The 22,935-nt window shown below is 34.9% G+C and overlaps 1 protein-coding gene and 1 long non-coding RNA gene across 2 annotated transcripts in view; one reads left to right on the forward strand and one right to left on the reverse strand.

Moving 5' to 3' along the window:
- Positions 1-16,665, reverse strand: part of LOC126754526 (matrix metalloproteinase-2) — a 380,711-nt gene extending 364,046 nt beyond the window's left edge. The window contains exon 1 of the mRNA XM_050466600.1: positions 16,522-16,665. Within this exon, the coding sequence (XP_050322557.1) occupies positions 16,522-16,665 (144 nt within the window). The remainder of the gene's footprint in view (positions 1-16,521) is intronic.
- LOC126754680 (uncharacterized) lies at positions 16,607-22,487 on the forward strand. The gene is made up of 7 exons (XR_007666350.1): positions 16,607-16,707; positions 17,096-18,134; positions 18,544-18,752; positions 21,310-21,397; positions 21,499-21,657; positions 21,786-21,800; positions 21,861-22,487. It is a non-coding gene; the product is annotated as an uncharacterized LOC126754680 (long non-coding RNA).
- The last annotated feature ends 448 nt before the right edge of the window (positions 22,488-22,935 follow it).

Below are 22,935 nucleotides of genomic sequence, written 5' to 3' on the forward strand. Positions count from 1 at the left end.
TATTAAAATGGAATCAAAATTTTTATTAAAACTAATGCAAAAATAAACATAACAAGTAAGGAAGGAATAAGTTTGGTTGCAACCGAACAACTTATACCTACTCTTTTAACTTGCATGAATCAAAGCCAGGGAAATACTTTAAGGTGTAAATTGTCAACAAGAGGATCGAAATCTCAGCAATTTTATACATACTTACATCCATTTACTTTATAAAACTCATATACTGACAGAGATATACATACATATGTAAGTCTGTTACAAAACGAAATTCGTTATTCTGCTATATGAGAGTAGGCGTGGTTGTTGTCCAATTTTCTCTGATTTTTGTACCATGGAACCAACATACCAGGTTTCATGAAGATACTTATGTATCTCAATTTTTGCTCAAGGTACAGAGTGCAAGGACGGGCGGACGGACAGACAGACAGTCAACCGGATTTCAAATGTTCTCATACAAATAATTTATAATAATTAATAATTTATACATATAAGTTTATATATAAGTATATAAACCTACATACATATATGTATCTATTTCGCTTAGTTTTAGGTGATACGTACAACCGTTAGATGAACAAAACTATAAAATCTGTAGCAACTGTTTGCAAGAGTATAAAAAGCATTCAAAATACATTAATTAACTATATGTACATACATGCACGCAACACATAAATATACAAATGTATGCACATATATGTATGTATATATTAATAAGAATATGCCTACATACATACACATTTACGAAAGAATAATATCGGGTGATTTTTTAAGAGCTTGATAACTTTTTTTTAAAAAAAAACGCATAAAATTTGCAAAATCTCATCGGTTCTTTATTTGAAACGTTAGATTGGTTCATGACATTTACTTTTTGAAGATAATTTCATTTAAATGTTGACCGCGGCTGCGTCTTAGGTGGTCCATTCGGAAAGTCCAATCAAGAAATTTTCAGTGAATGGGCCCTAGAAAAGTTGGCAGAAAATCCGCTTTTTTATCGACAAATTTTGTTCAGCGATGAGGCTCATTTCTGGTTGAATGGCTACGTAAATAAGCAAAATTGCCGCATTTGGGGTGAAGAGCAACCAGAAGCCGTTCAAGAACTGCCCATGCATCCCGAAAAATGCACTGTTTGGTGTGGTTTGTACGCTGGTGGAATCATTGGACCGTATTTTTTCAAAGATGCTGTTGGACGCAACGTTACGGTGAATGGCGATCGCTAACGTTCGATGCTAACAAACTTTTTGTTGCCAAAAATGGAAGAACTGAACTTGGTTGACATGAGGTTTCAACAAGATGGCGCTACATGCCACACAGCTCGCGATTCTATGGCCATTTTGAGGGAAAACTTCGGAGAACAATTCATCTCAAGAAATGGACCCGTAAGTTGGCCACCAAGATCATGCGATTTAACGCCTTTAGACTATTTTTTGTGGGGCTACGTCAAGTCTAAAGTCTACAGAAATAAGCCAGCAACTATTCCAGCTTTGGAAGACAACATTTCCGAAGAAATTCGGGCTATTCCGTAAATGCTCGAAAAAGTTGCCCAAAATTGGACTTTCCGAATGGACCACCTAAGACGCAGCCGCGGTCAACATTTAAATGAAATTATCTTCAAAAAGTAAATGTCATGAACCAATCTAACGTTTCAAATAAAGAACCGATGAGATTTTGCAAATTTTATGCGTTTTTTTTTTAAAAAAAGTTATCAAGCTCTTAAAAAATCACCCGATATTTATGCGCAACAGTCAAACACTTATATGTATACGAATGTGTGTGTTTATACATACATACATATGTACATATGTGCATGGCGAATGTGCGGAAGCCGGGCTCATGCGCTTTATCTAAAAATGGAAGCTCGGCTCCACTTGACTTCGCATCGCAGCGAATCGAATCGTAGTGCATTAACCCACAGAAATGACACTTGAATAAATGTAATCAAAAACAATAATAAATAAGTAAAAGCTACAATTCGTAATGTTGAAGTCATAAACTTGCTTGAACACACAGCAGATGCAATTCGAAGTGTTCGGGTTATAGTCAATCGTCGCGTTTCCTACTTACACCATTTAAAGATTGTCAGATATACATACATACATACTTATATACTACAACCCAGAAGGCGTGTGTAAATTCCGAATTGCCTCTAGTCTGGTGCATTTTTGGCTTTTACTAGTTCACAGTACGCGAAATTAAGCCCATTAACCAAACTACAAAACTAACGCAGAAGTTTAGAAATTTCGCAAATTTTTGCGAACAACGTGAAAATAATGAAAATAGTGAGTCACTAATGGAACAAACTGAGTTGATTTTTTATGGTGGGGTTTTTTTCCGAAAATTAAATTTTATTTCACTTGCTTGTAAATTTCATGAAGGGATAGCCCCCATACATACATAAATGCAAGCACGCCTATTAGTAAGCTCCGATCGCTTGGAAACACTTCGAACTACATAGTTGATTCAAGTACAATTAAAAAGAAAAAATATAGAAGTTTTTTATTATCTTTCAGTCGCTGAGTTTATTGTATACTTATTTCTATGTGAGAGGAGATACTTGGAGGCATAAGTCATATAAAAACGTACATACATACATATTTTCGTATGTGCCCATCATATTAAGGCTTGCACTTACATATGTACGTAAGTATATGCGTGGAGTTACGGACGACGGTTGTTCGAAGTTGTTGATAGCAGTGACTTCAAGTTTAATTTTAATTGTTCCTCTTCCTTCGTTTTCTTAAGTTTTTATATATTTTGCTTTTATAATGACTCGTTTCCGTGTTTGTAAGAATATACAACGAAAAATTTAGGTACACGTTTCAAGCTATGAGCTACCAAACGGAAGCGGGAACTGAAGTCAAGGCACGTAGTTTCCACACAATGCTGGACAACTACACACACACACTCATGTATATGTATACGACTTAAGCCCTTATGTGACAATTACAGCAGTCATAATGAAAGGGGACAATGAAATGTATAAGACTGCTAAATCAAAACACCAGTGGTAATCGCTTTGGAAATAGACTCACTGTCTACCTTCTTCACTTCCAATTCGCTTCCAATTAGGGATATACATATGTAAGTATATACTATACAACGGTAATGGCATAGATATTATTAAAAGTCTCATGGGTCAATTTAGTTGTGTTTAATTTACATTTTGTTGACAAATGATTACTCATACAATATTCTATTGATTCTGCCTTCATTGATTTCAATTGGGACGCAAAATTGAGTAGAAAATTATTAGAGAAGACTATGCTGTCCCTGGAACAACCTAATATTCAGCCTACAAATATTGATATTGGTGAATAAATGTCAAATTAACTATTACTTCTTATATGATAATTCAAAGCTACTATGAAATAAGATAACTCCATATACATACTTAATTTATACGTAATTTTAGTGTTTTTTATTAATTTTTTTTAATGGTTTATTAATTTATAATTTGGGCATCCGTTTAACGCTGACCAAAACTTAAATCTAAGAAAGGGTACAACTACAGCCAAAAGGTAAGCCGTTCCTTGCTACCTTTTTGACTTTGCAGTCCAATCACTTTCTCGCTCCCAACTTCTCCGGGCACTAACGTTCGCTCAAAGCGACTAACGAAACAGTTATGATCAGCGTAGAAACGCGAAGTCGATGACATCGTGACTTTTGACTACTGTCAAATCTTTTTTACCCGGTTTTTTTTGTTTTTTTGAAACAGCACAGTTCGTCAAGAAGAAATTTTAAAATTTTTTATACGTTATTTTTGATTACATAATAGGAATTGTTAATAACTTTTCAAAAAGTAATTGTGCTAGATTATTGTCTTAGAAAATTGCAATAAGCAATTTTATTTTTTTTTTCGTTTTTACAGTGCCTTTCTTAATACAATGTCTAAACCACAGCATATTCTGAAGAGACAAAGATTTCATAACAAAAATATACACTGTTATGCGTAAACCACGCTAGCCCATTTTCATTGAGACAACTCTCATAGTATTGGCAGATATGTGCGGTACAAAGTCACCCGGAAGTTGGATTACCTTTATATTAGGTATATGGGGGCCAAAGGAACTATTGGTATTGATATTTTCGAACAAACCGGGACCCATATATTCGGTACCTAGGGGCTTGAACAGTTTTTGCTGTACTTGAACAATTTTTGGTCATAAGATGGCATACACTAAGGATATTATTATAGCAAAGTTTTATCTCTTTATATTAACTCCTTCTTTATTTGTGTACTAGAAACTGAACGAATCAAGTAGAATTAAAAATTGGGTATATGGAAAGTAGGCGTGGTTATTGTTCAATTTCGCTTATTTTCACAATGTTACGTAGAAATATAAAAATAATGCCACGTACCAAATTTTGTCGAAATCGGACAGTCAGGCCCCAAGATGTGGGATTTCACCAAAAAGTGGGCGGTGCCTACGTCCATCGTACAATTTTTACCACGGTCCCTATAAAACCTTGTCATACCATTCCAGGGGCAAATTTTTATGTTTCTGTCGTATTTAGTTATTGATTTATCGGGGTTTTAGTAGTTTTGAACGGTACCGTTATATGGAGAGTGAGCGGAGTTTTCATCTGATTTCATACATTTTCATACTACATATACATTAGGCATCAAATGAAAGTATAAATTTAATACTTATCAACTTCACTGCATTCGTTCACTTCTTACATTTGCAAAATCCGCAATTGATGCGAATAGTGTGCCATGAAGAGGCACCGTTATGTAAATAAACCGTTCGACCATAATGTGTGCTTGTTATGTATACGTAAAAAGTCGTTTTATCAATAAAAGTAATTAGTCTGTGCTAGTCGTTTGATGCGCGTGGGTCATATGAAAGTATAATTTTAATTTGTGTTAATTTTTACAAGGTAAATTTAAAGTTGATTAAAAGTTTAACTAAACTTCCACTGATTAGGAAAACTTTTTTAAAATTTAATGGTTTTTCATTTGATTTTTGTTCTGTTCTTAGTGCAAAATGCGAAAAACTGAAGAGATTCGAAACCTAATTGTAGAAGATAGGAAGAAAGGCAAAACATATGCAAAAATTTCTGAAAAATATTCTATTTCCATCGGAGGAGCAAGAAAGATTTTCGAAAACTTCAAAAAAAGGAAGACATGTAAGACTCAGTATGGAGGCGGTCCAAAGGTCAAAATATCGAAACACGTTGAGCGTCTCACAAGAAGAAAAGTTGTAATTAACCCTGAAATTTCGTGCAGGGAGTTGATTGAAAGTTTAAATTTAAATCTTTCCGTCAGTACAATGCAGAGAAAATTACGATCATTTGGTTTGAAAAATTATGTCGCAAAAAAACGACCTATGATTTCCATTGTGAATAGGAAAAAAAGGCTGGAGTTTGCAAAACGGTATGTAAACATGCCAATCACATTTTGGGACAAAATAATTTGGTCCGACGAGTCCAAATTCGAGCTCAAGAACTCAAAAAAACGTAAACGAGTTTGGTGCACAAGTTCTGATCGCTTAAAACTACAGTGCATACAAACAACAGTGAAGCATGGAGGTGGGTCTCTTATGGTGTAGGGATGCTTCTCTAAATTTGGTGTGGGCAACTTGGTAAAAGTCGATGGAAGAATGACGGCAGCTGCATACGTTGACATTCTAAGCGAAAATTTGCAAATAAGCGCGGAAAAATGCATTTGGGGTCGTTTATTTTTCAACAAGATAACGACCCCAAACACACGTCCCGACTTGCAACTCACTTTTTTGAAGAAAACGCAATCGAAAAACTGAACTGGCCAGCTCAATCGCCAGATTTAAACCCGGTTGAGCATTTGTGGGCAATTTTGGACTCTAAAATTCCAAAAAGTAGCCGCACAAATTTGGCGTCCTTTTTCTTAGAGATGAACCGCCAATGGGTTAATATTTCGTCGGAAATGTTAGAGAATTTGGTTCGAAGTATGCCCAAACGTCTTCGCGCAGTAATTCAAAATAAAGGTAGTAATACCAATTACTAAATTTCTTTTCAAAAGAAAATTGTCTATATGTGTTGCCAATTTATACTTTCATTTGACGACTTTTGTTTTAGTATCAGATTTTCAAATAAAAAATAAAATATTTTTCTTTCGATTAATGGAATAAGATTTACTTTATATTTTTTGTTATCCATATACGTTAAGAAATAGAACAATATTGTATGAATTACTACTTATTTTTTTTATATAAATCTAATTGAAATAACTACTGTGAAATTAATACTTTCATTTGACGCCTAGTGTACATACATAGGTAGAAGTTAATGCAATATACGTGTTGGGCGAATTTGGTTGTTGTAGCTTAACTGGTTTAGGAGATATGTACATTAAAATTGTTAGAGGGCGGGGCCACGCCCACTTTTTAAAAAATTTTACCCACTGGTGTTCTTGCTACTGCGACCCTGTGCACTAAATTACTGCTCTATATCTTAATTTAGGACTTAGTTATGGCACTTTATGTGTTTTCGATTAATAACGATTTGTGGACGTGGCAATGGTCCGATTACGCCCATCTACGAACTCGAATTTTTTTTTGTACTAAGGAACCCACATAGCAAGTTTCATCAAGATATCTCAGTCTTTACTCAAGTTACAACGTGCACGGACGGACGGACGGACATACGGACAGTCAACCGGATTTCGAATGTTCTCATAATCCTAATAATTTATATACTTATATATAAAACTATATCTATTTCGCTTAGTTTTAGGTGATACGTACAACCGTTAGATGAACAAAACTGTAACACTCTGTAGCAACTGGTTGCAAGAGCATAAAAATCCTAGACTGTCTAAGAAGTGGTGAAGATTCAACAAGAATAAGGTCAATTTAAAAAAATGAGAGTTCCATTTGAGAATCAGTAATTTCTGGGTCAGCATTTAGATCAAAAACAACTTCTTATAGTCGAAATTCTACTTTGGAGAAACTGAAAAACATACTATATGGTGGTATGGATTAAATATTTACAGGAAAAAAATTCCCTTCGAAGGGAAAATTATTAAAGAGAAAGCACTTAGAATATACAACCGACTTCAGGAGAGTGAATCATCACTATCCCATCAGGGAACTAATGAAATTGCTTTCAATGAAAGACATACATGGCTGACAGGTTTTCTAAAAATACACGTCTTTCATAATGTAAAAATTCAAGGAGAATTGGAATCAGCAGATGAAAACGCTGCAAAAAAATATCCGAATGAGCTAGCAAAAATAATTCAAGAGGGCAGATATACTCTAGATCAAATACATATTTAATGCCTTTCAAATAATATAGTACATAGGCCATGGATTTGACAACATCCAAACGGCTGACATCGAAGAATTAATGCAAGAAGGTCCTATTGATGACTTAATTGAAATTATGGTAATAAAAGAGAATAAAGACGAATACGAAGGTGAAGAAGGTCAGGGGGCTTACTCTGTAATGCTTTGTTGTTTGTTTTATTATCACTTAAGCTTATCAAGCTTCTTAGCATATATTCAAGAGGTACTTGTCGACGAATTTTTATGTTTTCTTAAGTGATAATAAAACAAAACATTTCATGATTTTGTTTACAGTTTAAATTCAATCCATAAGTACGAAAAAATAAAAAAATTAGGAAACTTTCAGATAGGGCCATAGATTTTCTAACGGGTTCATGACGGTACTATGACGAGGTATTAAAGGGAATCCCCATTTGCAGTTCATGAGCTATGTGCTTAGGGTTATTGTCATGGTGACAAACCTTTTCTTTCCATACCCACTTTTTTCGGACAGGAATGCAAATTTTATTTGAGAATGCAAGATACATTTTGCTATCTGTGAACACAATTTTATGGCCTCCTGCGCTGCGTTGCGGGTGCAAACATTTTTTGTGGCAACATCGTTTTTCAACAAAAACGAACGTTTCTAACTGAATGGATTACCATAATAGATATTAAAAAAATCGTTTCTCCTTAAACCGATAAAGAATAAGTTTTTGCAGTTTGCCTTGATGAAACGTTCCACCAAATGTATGAACACATAAGATATCATAAATATGTAGTATGTACGTAGTTGAAAAAATTATAATCAAAGAGATTGTGAATTTAATGTGAATTTAATTCGTAGATCTGCAAATACTTCTTCATACTATGTATTAAGAAAGTAAATTACATTAAGGTTCTTACGTTCAAGATCTGAAAGTACGCCACTTTGTTATCTGTGGGGCGTGGATTTACCAAGTTGAAATGGAAAGGTGCTAGACTCTAACACTAATATGTATGTATGTATATGTATACATATGAATGCAAATATGTGTGCACGCTACATACACTTTGATCAACAATGCCTTCAATTATGGCTCGGGTCGGTTCAAATCTTATTTTCCATTTCTATTTTTATCAGCAGTTCCTTCTGTTGTTTCTTCGTTCCGTTACTTACACATCTGCACTCCGACAGTGCTTCTTGTTCAGTTGTTGTACATCTTAAGTGCATTTGATGATCGAAAATAAAAGGAAAAGTGGCAACGGACCGACAAGTGGAGTGCGCACCACTGCTACAAGTTATGCCACAACAGCATGGGGATTACTGCTAGCACAGTTGCTGTGCCTTTCCGTTAAACAGTGCCAGTGACTTCATTCGCGTTGCTCTTAATTTGCGATAAAAATGGAAATTGAAAATGGAAATGGTCCCAAGCACTTGAGCAGCACAACGACAAGGCAAACAAATCATTATGACAAAACCGATAAAAATTATGACCACTTTTATAACAGCAATCTTAACTTAATGTGGTCGTATTAGTGTTAAAGCAATATATGTTAAAGCAATATATGGTATATTTACATATGTATGTGTGTTTGTATGTATATGCATGTGTTTATGCGTCTCCATCTTAAAATCTTGGCAATGTGATAAAACTTATGTAATCTGTGGACAAAAATCTTCTCGAAAAGACAACTTTTTGATCAAACAACACCTTCAAAATATTCAGTAATTTATTTTAACTAGGCACATACATATGTACATATGTACAAATTTATATACTTGTATGTATGTATGTCGGTTATTGAATGAACATTGGCCGAGTATCTCTTTTCATTTAAAATAAACGAATCTTACACTTACTTACTTCTAGTCCATGGGCTGTATAACAGCAGTACAATTCGGAGGAGGACACACCAATATTTGACCATCAGTACTCTTTAACTCTAACTCTCCTTCTTTGGGGTGACATGGATCATTATCTATAAATAAAATAGCATTTTCGGGAAGATTTTCGCCACGGAGAAACTCTTTTACCTACAGTTTTAAGAAATTTTAAATTGATAAAGCAAAACATCTACACACCTCTGGAACAAATGTTTTATGAAACCTTTTTTGTCTTTTTGTCCCGGAGCCGAGGTTTCTTTTGAGAGCACAAGAGTTCTATCAGGCAAAAGCTTCCAAAAGAGGCCAGACTCATCGACATTATATATCTGCTCCTTGCTTTTACCTAAAACAGTAATTTTTTTTTTAAGTTTTGCAAAAATGGGTTAACTGAGTAAGTATTATTCGAAAGTTTTTCGCCACATATTTTCGGTGTTCATATACCATATCTGTTTTTGAAATTTGTGACTGCTAGCACGAAAGTCATCTGGCTTTTCCTGTATTTTTGCATGGAAAAGTTTGATCTTTACCTTGAGCATAACAGTCGTGATAGGTAAGTTCTTTGCTAGTTGTTTTGCAAACCATTTCATGAGTGCCTTTTCCATTTTTGGGAGTTCTGATGGTTTCGTTTTCCTCTTTCCAGGGCCAGATTCATCATGCAACACGAAGTTCTTTAAGGTGGCACTCTATGCACTTGTAAACTTTTGGCTGAGAAATTGACAGAATATTATACACATAGTTTCTTTAAAATGTCAACTTTCTCTTTTATTGTTAGCAACGTAAATTTTTTCCTTGCCATTATGAAACCGAACTACACAAACCGTCAGTTAAAACTGATTCAAATCTCCCGAAACGCACATGCGTAAGAGTTAAAACAATTCATCATCGGAAAAACATGACTTCTCAGAAATGTATTCCAACTAATGAACCGTTACCAAAATCAACAAGGCCTTGTCGTAAGTATCGAGGTTAAATTTTTTGGATGTCGCAAGTACTGAGTACATAATGTAAAATATTGTTTTGTTGGAAGAATCGAGTTGTTGCAAGTATTGAGATGTGCGAGAATCGAGGTACCACTGTAGTATAACAGTTTTGTTCGCCTAACGGCTTTTTATATCACATAAAAGTAATCGGGTTATTATAATAGGGTTATTTATACATATATAAATTATGAGGATGTAGAGAAGAGTTGAAATCAGATGACTGTCTGTCCGTCCGTCTGTCTCTCTCTGAAGACGATAACTTCAGTAAAAATTTCGATATCATAATGAAACTTGGTACCCGGGTTCCCTGAAAAAAAATAGACCACAAATTTTACATCCGAAATGGTTTGAAACTGCTTTATAGGAGCCGGGGTCAAAGTTGGAAAATGGGCGTGGCACCGCCCACTTCAAAGTGAAATCACATATCTCGTTACTGACTGGCCCGCAAAATAGTTAATTATTCACGAATTTTTATTTTATTGCCTTCAAAGTAATTTTTATGCCAACGAATTTTCTAGTCCTTGAAACACTTGACTTCAGATCCTTCTGCGATTTTTTTTTTATCTCTTCTATCGATTCAAAACAGATTCCACGGAGCGGCAATTTCAGTTTGGAAAACAAGTAAAACTCAGAAGGAGCCAAATCTGGTGAATACTGTGGTTGATCGATGGTACAATGGTATTCATTTTGAAAAAAAAAATCATTTTTATGGGACGAGTCGAACAAGAACACATTTCATACCCAAAATATCCACCGAAATCATTGAAAGGGACTCGTGAGAGATGTCGAGCTCTCTAGCCATCTATCTGGGACTTTCTTGACGATTTTCAAGTACCATATCCTTCACTTTTTTAATATTTTCATCAGTTGGAGAGATCGAAAGCCGTCCGAAGTATGTTTTCAACGATCTCTCGACCATCTTTGAAGGTTTTGCACCACGTAAGCTTGTGTTTTTGATAAAACTGTATGTATGTATGTATGTATCAACGTATGCCTTTTCCAAAATCGCAATGATTCCGCACACGAAATTGCAACGACTTTAACAGCTGCAGCAAACAAACTGGTTGAAAGATCATGCTCATATTTGGCATAGTAATTAAAGACAGTCCTACTAACTTAGCAAAATATTTTGAAATACTTATAATTTATCCGAGAAATTTAATTACAATTTCCGGGTGTTTTTTTGTTGTCCCAATGTATAACGAGATAGTGTCAGAAGAGAACCAGATATTATCAAAATCTGTTCAATCTCCTACTTCCCGAATATGTGGACCTCAGTACCTATAGTTGACTTTTGATCCATACATTGAATCCAAAGTCATGTTATCTTTGCAAGCAATTTGACATAGAATTAGTTTAATGTAATCTATTGATAAAAGCGAGGGAATGTAGCAAAATTAAAATTAAGGAGTTTAGTTCTTGACTATGAACTACATATTTTAAATTGTTTAAACTGTAAAATTGAGAAAATCCCACCAGGGAGTTCATTAGTTGAATTCTTTTTTAGGTAAGTTAATATATTTTTCCGATGAATTCTTTAATATAAATCGTACTTTATAAAAATTCTCTATTTATTATTAACTATAAACATTAAAGATACTTATGTATATGAAAGAAAGTAAATGGGACTTCTATTCAAGAATTACTCAACCATTTGATTAATTTTTCGGATATAAGTAGTTGTTCACTCGGAATGATCTTTCGTACTGCATCTGTGTACCAACTCAATTTTCTACATTTGCTCATTGCTTTACGATCATTGTTTCTTATTACGATCGTGATCACCCCACGTTTTGTAAGCGAATAAGATGTTAGATTGTATAAAATGGTACTAATATTCCTCTACAGCCTTTCCCTCTTTTACGAAAAGCTCACCTGATTTTAGGTTTTTCGTAAAAAACTCAATAGTCTCTGTTTTCCTTTGGTTTGCTTTAGTAAATATTTATAATTTAATTCAATTGCTCAAACTTTTCATGAAAATAAAGTTCAATTAATCTTAAAAATATCATATTCTGAATAAATTATAATTATTTACATAAATATGTATGTACATATATGTGACCTGGTCTACGAAAAGGGGGCTTAGGTGTCAAAAAAAAAGGAGAACAATTAAAGAGATAACGAGAAACTCACGATTATTTTTAACAGCTTTTCCCAGAAAACTAGTTTTCGCACGTTAGCCCCCTTTTCGTAGACCAGGTCACATATATAAAATAAATTTATTACAAGAGAAGGAAAAACGGAAATTTTAAATTTGATTGTAACTTAGTGGTTGAAGCTTTACATTGAACCTATTAATATCTTATCACGAATTTTAATATACATACATAAATCTCAAATAAATCCAGTATTCTGCGGTTAACGAACTACCAATTAGCATTTTTTTATTGGCGAAAGATGTTCCTACGCAATACGCTATTAACGTCTGAAGGAAAGTCATAAGCTAACCCAAAAGTAATTCATTATGTATAACACTTCCCACTATGAGGTAAAACAAGTAAGGAGAAGGACACATTAATCATCATTCGACTGAACCCGTTTGGTATTAGTTGAAAGTGACTGACTCACCACATTCAGGTTAAAAACTCAACATACTCGTTCACCGAAATTTGTGTTTTTAATGCAAAGATTTCTTTCTGGTGAAAGGAATGATCTTAATTACATACATATGTATATACTACTTGTGTGATTACTCCTTTAAGAACATTCATTTAAATACATTTTTGTTTGTAATCCGGAAATTCTTAATTAAAAATAATTTTCAATTTCTAATCCTTTTTTACAGTATTTGCACCATACTGAAGAATTGAAAATATATTTCTATTTAAAAAATCGGATTTAAAGCGAATAATTAAAATTTTGAACATAAATACCGAAAAGAAAATAAAATTTGCTCCCCAGCTTATTATTAACAATTTAAAAAATATATTTTCCTTTTGCACACTTCCTGTTGTACCATTTTGATTAGCTTATTTTCACTAACATATCAAAAAAGTTTAGAACTTGTCTTATTTACATTTGATAACTTTTAGTTACAGTTTTTCAGATAGAAATTTGAACATAGTATGCAAATTTTTGTATACCTTTTCATTTCAGATGCATTCATTAAGGAGAGGGCGGCTAAAGGTTTTAAGGTAAATAAAAGACATTGAGTAATTTTATTCGGACCTTTTGTACATTATAGAGCATACTTTTGACACCCTAGGGTGATATTTTCAAACAGAAACATTGAAGCATAAGCCGGTAATAGAGCGTCTAACAGAACGTCTTGAGAAAAAAAAACACTTTGCGGTGTTCACCATAATTCGGTTGGAAATTATCCGAAAATAAAAAACCAAGAAAAATTATCAAATTATAATCAAATCTTCTCCCTTTCGTTCTTCTTCTTAATTGGCGTAGACACCGCTTACGCGATTATAGCCGAGTTAACAACAACGCGCCAGTCGTTTCTTCTTTTCGCTACGTGGCGCCAATTGGATATTCCAAGCGTAGCCAGGTCCTTCTCCACTTGGTCCTTCCAACGGAGTGGAGGTCTTCCTCTTCCTCTGCTTCCTCCGGCGGGTACAGCGTCGAATACTTTCAGAGCTGGAGTGTTTTCGTCCATTCGGACAACATGACCTAGCCAGCGTAGCCGCTGTCTTTTAATTCACTGAACTATGTCAATGTCGTCGTATATCTTGTACAGCTCATCGTTCCATCGAATGCGATATTCGCCGTGGCCAACGCGCAAAGAACCATAAATCTTTCGCAGAACTTTTCTCTCGAAAACTCGCAACGCCGACTCATCAGTTGTTGACATCGTCCAAGCCTCTGCACCATATAGCAGGACGGGAATTATGGGCGACTTATAGAGTTTGGCTTTTGTTCGTCGAGAGAGGACTTTACTTTTCAATTGCCTACTCAGTCCGAAGTAGCACCTGTTGGCAAGAGTTATCCTGCGTTGGATTTCCAGGCTGACATTGTTGGTGGTGTTAATACTGGTTCCTAAATAGACGAAATTATCTACAACTTCAAAGTTATGACTGTCAACAGTGACGTGAGTGCCAAGTCGCGAGTGCGACGACTGTTTGTTTGATGACAGGAGATATTTCGTCTTGCCCTCGTTCACTGCCAGACCCATTTTCTGTGCTTTCTTGTCCAGCCTGGAGAAAGCAGAACTAACGGCGCGGGTGTTGAGGCCGATGATATCAATATCATCGGCATACGCCAGCAGCTGTACACTCTTATAGAAGATGGTACCTTCTCTATTTAGTTCTGCGGCTCGAACTATTTTCTCCAAAAGCAGGTTGAAAAAGTCGCACGATAGGGAATCGCCTTGTATGAAACCTCGTTTGGTATCGAACGGATCGGAGAGGTCCTTCCCAATCCTGTCGGAGCTTTTTGTGTTGCTCAGCGTCAGTTTACACAGCCGTATTAGTTTTGCGGGGATACCAAATTCAGACATCGCGACATAGAGGCAGCTCCTTTTCATGCTGTCGAAAGCAGCTTTGAAATCGACGAAGAGGTGATGTGTGTCGATTCTCCTTTCACGGGTCTTTTCCAAGATTTGGCGCATGGTGAATATCTGGTCGGTTGTTGATTTGCCAGGTCTAAAGCCACACTGATAAGGTCCAATCAGTTTGTTGACGCTGGGCTTTAATCTTTCACACAATACGCTCGATAGAACCTTATATGCGATGTTGAGGAGGCTAATCCCACGGTAGTTGGCGCAGATTGTGGGATCTCCTTTTTTATGGATGGCATAGCACACTTAAATTCCAATCGTTGGGCATGCTTTCTTCCGACCATATTTTACAAAGAAGCTGATGCATGCTCCTTATCAGTTCTTCGCCGGAGTGTTTGAATAGCTCGGCCGGCAATCCATCGGCCCCCGCCGCTTTGTTGTTCTTCAGGCGGGTAATTGCTATTCGAACTTCTTCATGATCGGGCAATGGAACGTCGGCTCCATCGTCGTCGATTGGGGAATCGGGTTCACCTTCTCCTGGCGTTGTGCATTCACTGCCAATTAGCAGGCTGGAGAAGTGTTCCCTCCATAATTTAAGTATGCTCTGGGCATCGGTGACTAGATCACCTTTAGGTTCTCTGATAATTTTTCCATTTGGGTGGAAAACACAAAAAAATTTAAAAACGACAGTGGGAGGTATGTGACAAAAAAATTACCCTATATGGTCAAAAGTGTGCTCAATAATGCCAAAAGGTCCGAATAAAATTACTCAATCCATATTTGCGAAATAAATTCGCAAAAAAGTAATTTTTTTCATTATGGAAATATAATTAATCAATTCCAAATGCCGATGTGTGCCTTATACATACATAAGTATGTATCCGTAATACCATATTCCGACCAACACTTAATCACAAGATTTAAGCTGTTGAGCAGATTATATCACTAATTTACTGCATTTATCAAGATTTTGACATCCAAAAATGACAGTTGTTAATCTCCTCATAGCGATGATTAGAAGCTAATCTATATGAAATCGCCCAGTGCGTCTCTGATTTGTCAGTAGAGAAATTTCTCACATTATCACACCTGATGCAGATACTACAAAATGTCAAGAAATGATACAAATGACGAAGCTTCGATCGGGTGGTCAAAAACCATTGTTTTATAAATCTTCAACGACAGTAGGGAAGACCTAGAATAGTGAATAGATTAATTGTAATCTACTAACTTAAAATTTTTGGATTTAACATTGTATAAGAAAATGATAGAAACTTTACTTTACTGTGACTGTAAAATAGCCTGTAAACTGATTGCCACAATTATTGTAGGGTAAATAGTATGTATACTAGGGTGCTTCAAAAAAAATTTTGAATTTTTTTCCAACTCTTACCCCCTGAATTAAAATTTGAAAAGTCAACTTTCTGAATATGTGATGGTTATTTTTGAGAAACGAAAATTAATTGGTTAAACTTTAGTTTGAATAAAAAAACGAAAATTCCTATGCTAAATGAATGGGAATCTTAAAAAAAATAGCGACCCCTTAGAGTTAAGCTACAGCGCCTGGCTTGAAGGAGGATTTTTGTTTTGTCAATCACTAACATTTGAGAGGGCAAGAGTTGAAAAAAAAATTCAAAAATTTTTTTTGAAGCACCCTTATGTATACACACGCCTGGTTTATGTTATAGTGTTTGTTGCGCGTGTGGACGACAACGCCTTCGAAGGATAAGTCAAAAACGCAACAGCATGGCGCCATAAGCAACCTACATGCACACATACATTTGTATATTTTAAGTAGAAAAGGCGCGTCATTCATAGAGAAGAGATGGGAAATAAAGGCACAAAAAATATACGTCACAACCGGTCAGACATTCGTACTTGAGTTCAATAAACTTACACATTGAATGTTGTTGTGGCAATTTAATGACTTCATTTTTTGTTGGCGGTTAATATATGTATGTATGTATAACAGAGGTTTGCACTTACCACTGTATCCTCAGAAACAGCTGATTTGCCATTGTTGGCATACTGATGATAGCGCGGGACGCCTTCCGCCGCCGCAATTAGCTCAGCCATTATTACGAACAAAGCGATTATAGTCGGCATAGGAATTGATGAATTTCGAAACATTTTTTTGTAATACACTTGTTGTGTTTTGAAGGCAGTGCTGAGGTATGTACGTATTTATGCACAATTTATTTAACGGAATTCAAATAGTCAATAAACAAATCTAATCGCAATTATATGTATGTATATTCAAAGAAAATTGCGAAACTTCTTACTTTAATATTTTTAATAAAGACCGTTTAAACAAAGAAAAATAGGAAAACTCGTCACATGCATACATTTGTATACTTATATTATCTTGAACGCACATATACATGCTCTGAATTTACTCACTCAAAGACTTTGTTTAGATTTGCTTTGAATGTGGATGACGAAGTGATTTTTTACTTCTTGTGAACTCGGTGCACTTAATAATAATCTAATTTTCGTATAATTTATGATGTATAATGGCATTATTTAATACTTGTAAATAAAACGCATTTATTTTTTTCAGATTTTTGTGCAAATGGCCAACGTTAGTCAGCATTCGCTTTGACACCAAATAATTAACACATGCGCAGTGCCACGAATTGGAAGTGAGGGGCATAAAGAAACGCAAAGTGAAGGATTCGCAGCAAACACTACTTTGGACGTCACCGCGGATTGTTATTCATTCAATTAGTTATGTGTTCTTATTCTTTGTTTATTTTTTATTAAACATTTAGTGCCCACATTCAGGGGCTCGCATTTGTATGCTTTCTGCTCAGTTCATTATCTAATGTACTCGAGCAAGAAGCTAGCTGCCGATTTAGGTCGTCGTAGTGAGCCGATAACGCACAGAAATTAATATCTAATTTTAAAGCATTTGATATTTGCCCATCCATTCACATCGAACCGTGATTTTTTTGCTGTTATATTATAGTTATTAGCAGATACATACATATGTATGTATATATACTTATGTATTAATATAATTACGGTGTTCACCAACCACGTGAGTTGTCGAATTCAATTTTGCTGTGATTATGAAAGTGAACAGGGAGTTCGATTAAAAGGAATTGTCGTTGATTTCGTTTTTTTTCTATACAATATTAATGAGTGCCAGAAATTGATTAATAAATAAACACGTTCACAGAAGTACAAACAGCTGCAAAGGCACTACGCGACGTGCGTATAAATCGAAACTGAAAACTGTGCTTACTGCACTTTTATTCGAACCAAGCAACGGCTCTCGGACCCACTCAGCCATTCACACTCACGAGACTCCGCTTGCGTGCTGCATATAAACAAAAATAAAACATTTGTTCTCGCTTATACATACATATACACAATTCAATCTACGCACGTAGTAACATATTCGTCCATAAATGGTTGTGTGTTCATTTGTGTATATATCTATGTACATATGTATATGTATAAGTTGTAAGTTCATTCTGTACACAATGTATAAACAAAACAATATGTTTATACTTCGCGTAAAACAAACCGCACAATCAAGCAACTCTCCGCACACTCAATTGAAGTCGCAAGAGAAACTTCTCTCAGCCGTTAAGGTATTTACAAATATATGCATTTCTTATATTACCAAGAGAATGCGTAATCAATTCCATTCCCGATCGTGAACGGCTGATCGCATACACCACAAAATAACAAGTCGCTAGTGCTGTTTTGTATGAAGTTGAGTGAGACTGTGTTCACACAGAGACACTTTTTTCGCTCAGTATCGACAAATTCTCTTTTCGTGTTAACATAGGCAACATGAGCCATCCGGCTTGAGTCGGACAATTTTCTTTCATATCACATTCTCAAGTTCTTGTACGTGGTGCACAAAAGTATTTTTGATTAGCTAATTTTTATTCACCCTTTTCTAAAACATATCTATAACACATTGCAAGGATAGTACAATTTAAATTTCCGAATATAAAATGAAAGTATCAGTTGCTATTCGGCTTTCATTCATAGCTCGGGAGCACGGTCCTAACGCCTTTCCTCGTCGCCCCTTCGCCAACAAAAACCTGTTTGGACGACAAGGAAACCTTCGTGTGAACTCAGTCTCAGCAGCTGGAGAAGAGACTTTTTCATAAAAAACTGAAATTCACGACATATGGCGGTTGGAAGTAAAATTGGTCATCATAGTTGTTCTCACTTTCATTCACGCTTTTCAACGTTATGTGAGTAATGTATTTATAAACGCGAGTATACTTTTTCTACTATACAGTCACAATAATTTGTTAGTCATGTTATGGTAACAGTAATAACCTAGTTTTCAAAGAATCAAAAATTTTATTCAATTACAGATAATTCATATTATTTGCAAATTCAATTCATGACGTGGCACAATTCCGATTTCTTTGGCACAGGGTTATAGGTACCGCAAACGCTTAGTTTACGAGATATTCGACCTTAAAGTTCAAAATTCGATAAATTTGAACATTTCAAGAAGCTATTTCACCACGTTAAACCCACTTTAGCAGAAAGGAGTACTACGCGCTAGTACTTCAGTCACCCCGGGTATTCGCTCGGCCAGGGTTATTTTTTTAAGCACGGCCAAAGGCCGCCAACGTGAAAGTACTTCAGTCACATAAATTACGTATTACACATATACATACATACATATGTAGAAAGTATTTTTTTTTTTAGTTAATATAGAAAAAAGAATCACGCGATAAAACAAACAAAGAAAAATTGTTAAAAATCCTACATACATATGTATATACTGTTTAAGATGTGGCAAGGCTCGTTTTCCTCATAATTGTAAACAATCTAACCTTTTCAACGATGGATGTGCTAACTGATTTTTAAATTAATAAATTTAGGTAAAATATAGCAAAATAAAAGTTATTTCAAAGCTTAGAGTGTGTATTTAAATATACAAAGTAAAAAATGTAAAAAATTTTGTGAAACATAGAGAAATAACATGTTTTCTTAGTGCAAATTTTTTAACTTTTAATCGTGAATATTTAAAAAAAAATATTAGTAATTTTTACATTATTTTTGGATATTCCTCCTCTGGAGAAGCTCCCCTATCCGTACATACCCCATTTATACGGAAATTCGGTTTTTTTACCCCTCCGCCAAAGTAATCGGAATCGTGCCCATGACGTACATATGTACATATGTATGTATGTATGTACGTATGTATGTCCGTATTACTTGGGATTTTTTATAACTTTAAAAGAGATTAAATTACTCACGATGTTTCACAGAAATGCAGAAATTATCAATAACCGGTATGTATGTACATACATATGATTATGTTGTCTTTCATATTCATCTATGTATTATAACCAATGATTAATAAAATAAGAAAAATCGTTAACTTCGGCTGCACCGAAGCCAATGTACCCTTCACAGGTGCATTTCCTTTAGTAACTACATATGTGTTCAGTTTGTATGGAAGCTACATACATACATATATGCTATAGTAATCCGATCTGAACAGTTTTTTCGGAGATTAAATTATTACTTTAAGCAGTAATTCATAAAAACTTCAAATTTCAAGATACTTTCCTGACAAACTTATTGTGCTAGTTAAGAAATCATAAATTTTTGATACTTTTTTCAGTAAAATGTGAATATGGCAAACCTTGTTTTGCGAAGAAACATCAAATCATAATGTTTCTATGAAGGAAATAAGTAATCGTCATTCATCGTCATTATTATGAATTTTGAAATGTTGTATAAAACCTACCAATCATCAACAACATTTCTTAAATCTCAATGAAAATATTTATGTTACCATATATTCATATTACGTTTTCTTTGTTTATTCTCTCTTGCTCTTCTAATGTAGATCATTCATCATCTTGAGCAATTACTTGAGAGCTGCGTACCAACCTTTAAGCAGTAATTCATACCAAATTTCGTGAAGATACTTACATAAGTACTCGTATGTACTTACATATGTATGTATATCGTCAAATGAGGAAGTTTCCCATGCAAGCATGTGATTCCGATCATTCAATTTGTATGGCATCTAAGTATATGCTAAAGTTAACCGATCCGAACAATTTTTTCGGAGATTACATTTTTGCCTTAGAAAATAATCTATACCAAATTTCGTGAATATATCTTGCAAAAGTTTTCCATACCAGCACTAGATTTCGATCGTTCAGTTTGTATTGCAGTCATATGCTATAGTAAGACGATCTGAACAATTTCTTCGCATATTACATTATTATCTTATAAAAAAACCAACTTTTGTAAAGATACATTATGAATGTGAAAGTTTTCCATACAAGAACTTGATTCCGATCGTTCAGTTTATATGGCAGCTATATCTTAAAGTGGTCCGATATCGGCAGTTCCGACAAATGAATTCTTGAAGAGAAAATTAGGTTTGCAAAATTATATATACAGACGGACAGACAGCCAGAATGACATGGCTAAATCGACTCATCTTATACTGATCCTTTTCCCGTTAATATCTTTTAAACGGTTGGGTTTACGAAAAAATCATAGTAGACCTTTTTTGTAGAGCATTCAATTTCCTACACAATCCAAGCAACAAGATATTTTTCAAGTAGTTGGAAGCGAGATATAAATTTTTCTATCTGATAATAAGAAAAAATAGAAAACTGTATGTAGGAGGACCTTCCCGTTACAATTAAAAACTCATGTTTGGAGAGGCTTTCTTAGAGGTGTCTAGGAACCTATTTTTCCGAGTACGAAACGAAAAAAAAAATTTTTTGTTTTTTGGCATCACTCTAATGTACATACACTTTATAGGGTCTCCGACGCTTCCTTCTGGGTGTTACAAACTTCGTGGCAAACTTAATATACCCTGTTCAGGGAATAATTAAGACAAGTCTGTGACGTGAGTCCAACAAAATATGACATAATTTCGCCATTTTTAGTAAACAGGCTATTTGTAATAGCAGCAGAACATTTACATACTACTCTTCTTTATTCTTCTAGGCTTGAAAGTCAGTCTATTCTTTTGAGACTTCAATGGAAATGGTTAAGCTTGGACTCGACCAACAAGTTCCCTTTAGCAATTCACATACATATGTATGTATGTATGTATGTATGTATAGCTTTTTGTCTACCAACTCATCATTTACTCATCAACAGTAGGTAAGTATCAGTTAAATTATACGTCAATTGCTGAAGAACCCCTCAAAAAATATTTACATATTTGTGTAATTATGTAACGGGTGATCCAAGTGGTTGTAATTTTTTCAATATCCTTTCTTTTTTGGCAGATCACACGTATGTATGTAAGTCGTGTCAAGCTGTCCTGTTATTTTTATTCAGTATTGTTTGGCAATTTATCATAGAAAGACTTACGCCTGATCAACGTATACAAATCGTTCAATTTTATTACCAAAATTATGTTCTGGAATGAATATGTTTCGCTCGCTTCGTTCAACTTATAGTCAACATAATCGGCCTACTGAGCATACTATTCGCAACACCGCAAGCCATCTTGAGACCCAGAATTCGTTATTCGATAATAATCGAACGAGTGAACCACGTCCAGTATGCAGTGAAGAAAATATAGCAGTCGTAGATGAAAGTGTATAAGAAGACCGTAGAGAAGCGATTCGGCGCCATTTTTAGTATACAGGATGGATATTACAATGGATTTATCGAGAGAACACTTCGGTGAGCAGATAATTTCACGTTTTGGGCCGGTCGATTGGCCACCAAGGTCGTGTAATCATGTTAAAATCTAAAGTCTATGCAGACAATCCCGCTTCGATTCAGGTATTGGAGTAAAACATCAATCGTGTCATTCGCCAGTAACTAGTCGAAATATTGGAACGAGATATCGAAAATTGGACTCAACGGATGGACCATCTGAGACGTAGCCGCGGCTAATATTTGAAAGAGATAATCTTCAAATAATAGATGCCAAATAATATTATTTCGAACGATAATAGACATTCCCCGTTAAATTTGAAGTTTCTGTGTTTTTTTTTTTCTAAAAAAGTAGGGAACCTCGAAATCGATCACCCTTTATTTCTTTTAGTTTCTAAAGGCCGAATTGACGAACGAATCACGAACCGAAACTTTAATGGTTCATCCCCTTCATACTCTTAAGGTTGATTAACATAAAAATTTCCGTGCTTCGCGTGACAGCCTAAACATTGACATAAAAGCGAGGCAAGCATAGCGTATGACAGAAGGAATGAAAGATTTCGATCCAATAGAAAAATGATAAAAGTAAAAGATTTACATACATACATATGTATGTAATTAAAATTGCGACCACTGCTTGTTAAAGCATAAAAAGATGAGAATTGTCCACTTTATGTTCGCGTTTATTTGTTTCTTGACCTGCCCGGTAGTTATAAGTGGTATGAACCTTATGCAAAATTTTCCTCAGACAAGTTTATATTAGAAATGTAC

Source organism: Bactrocera neohumeralis, chromosome 4, assembly GCF_024586455.1.
Source record: "Bactrocera neohumeralis isolate Rockhampton chromosome 4, APGP_CSIRO_Bneo_wtdbg2-racon-allhic-juicebox.fasta_v2, whole genome shotgun sequence".
NCBI lineage: Eukaryota > Metazoa > Arthropoda > Insecta > Diptera > Tephritidae > Bactrocera > Bactrocera neohumeralis.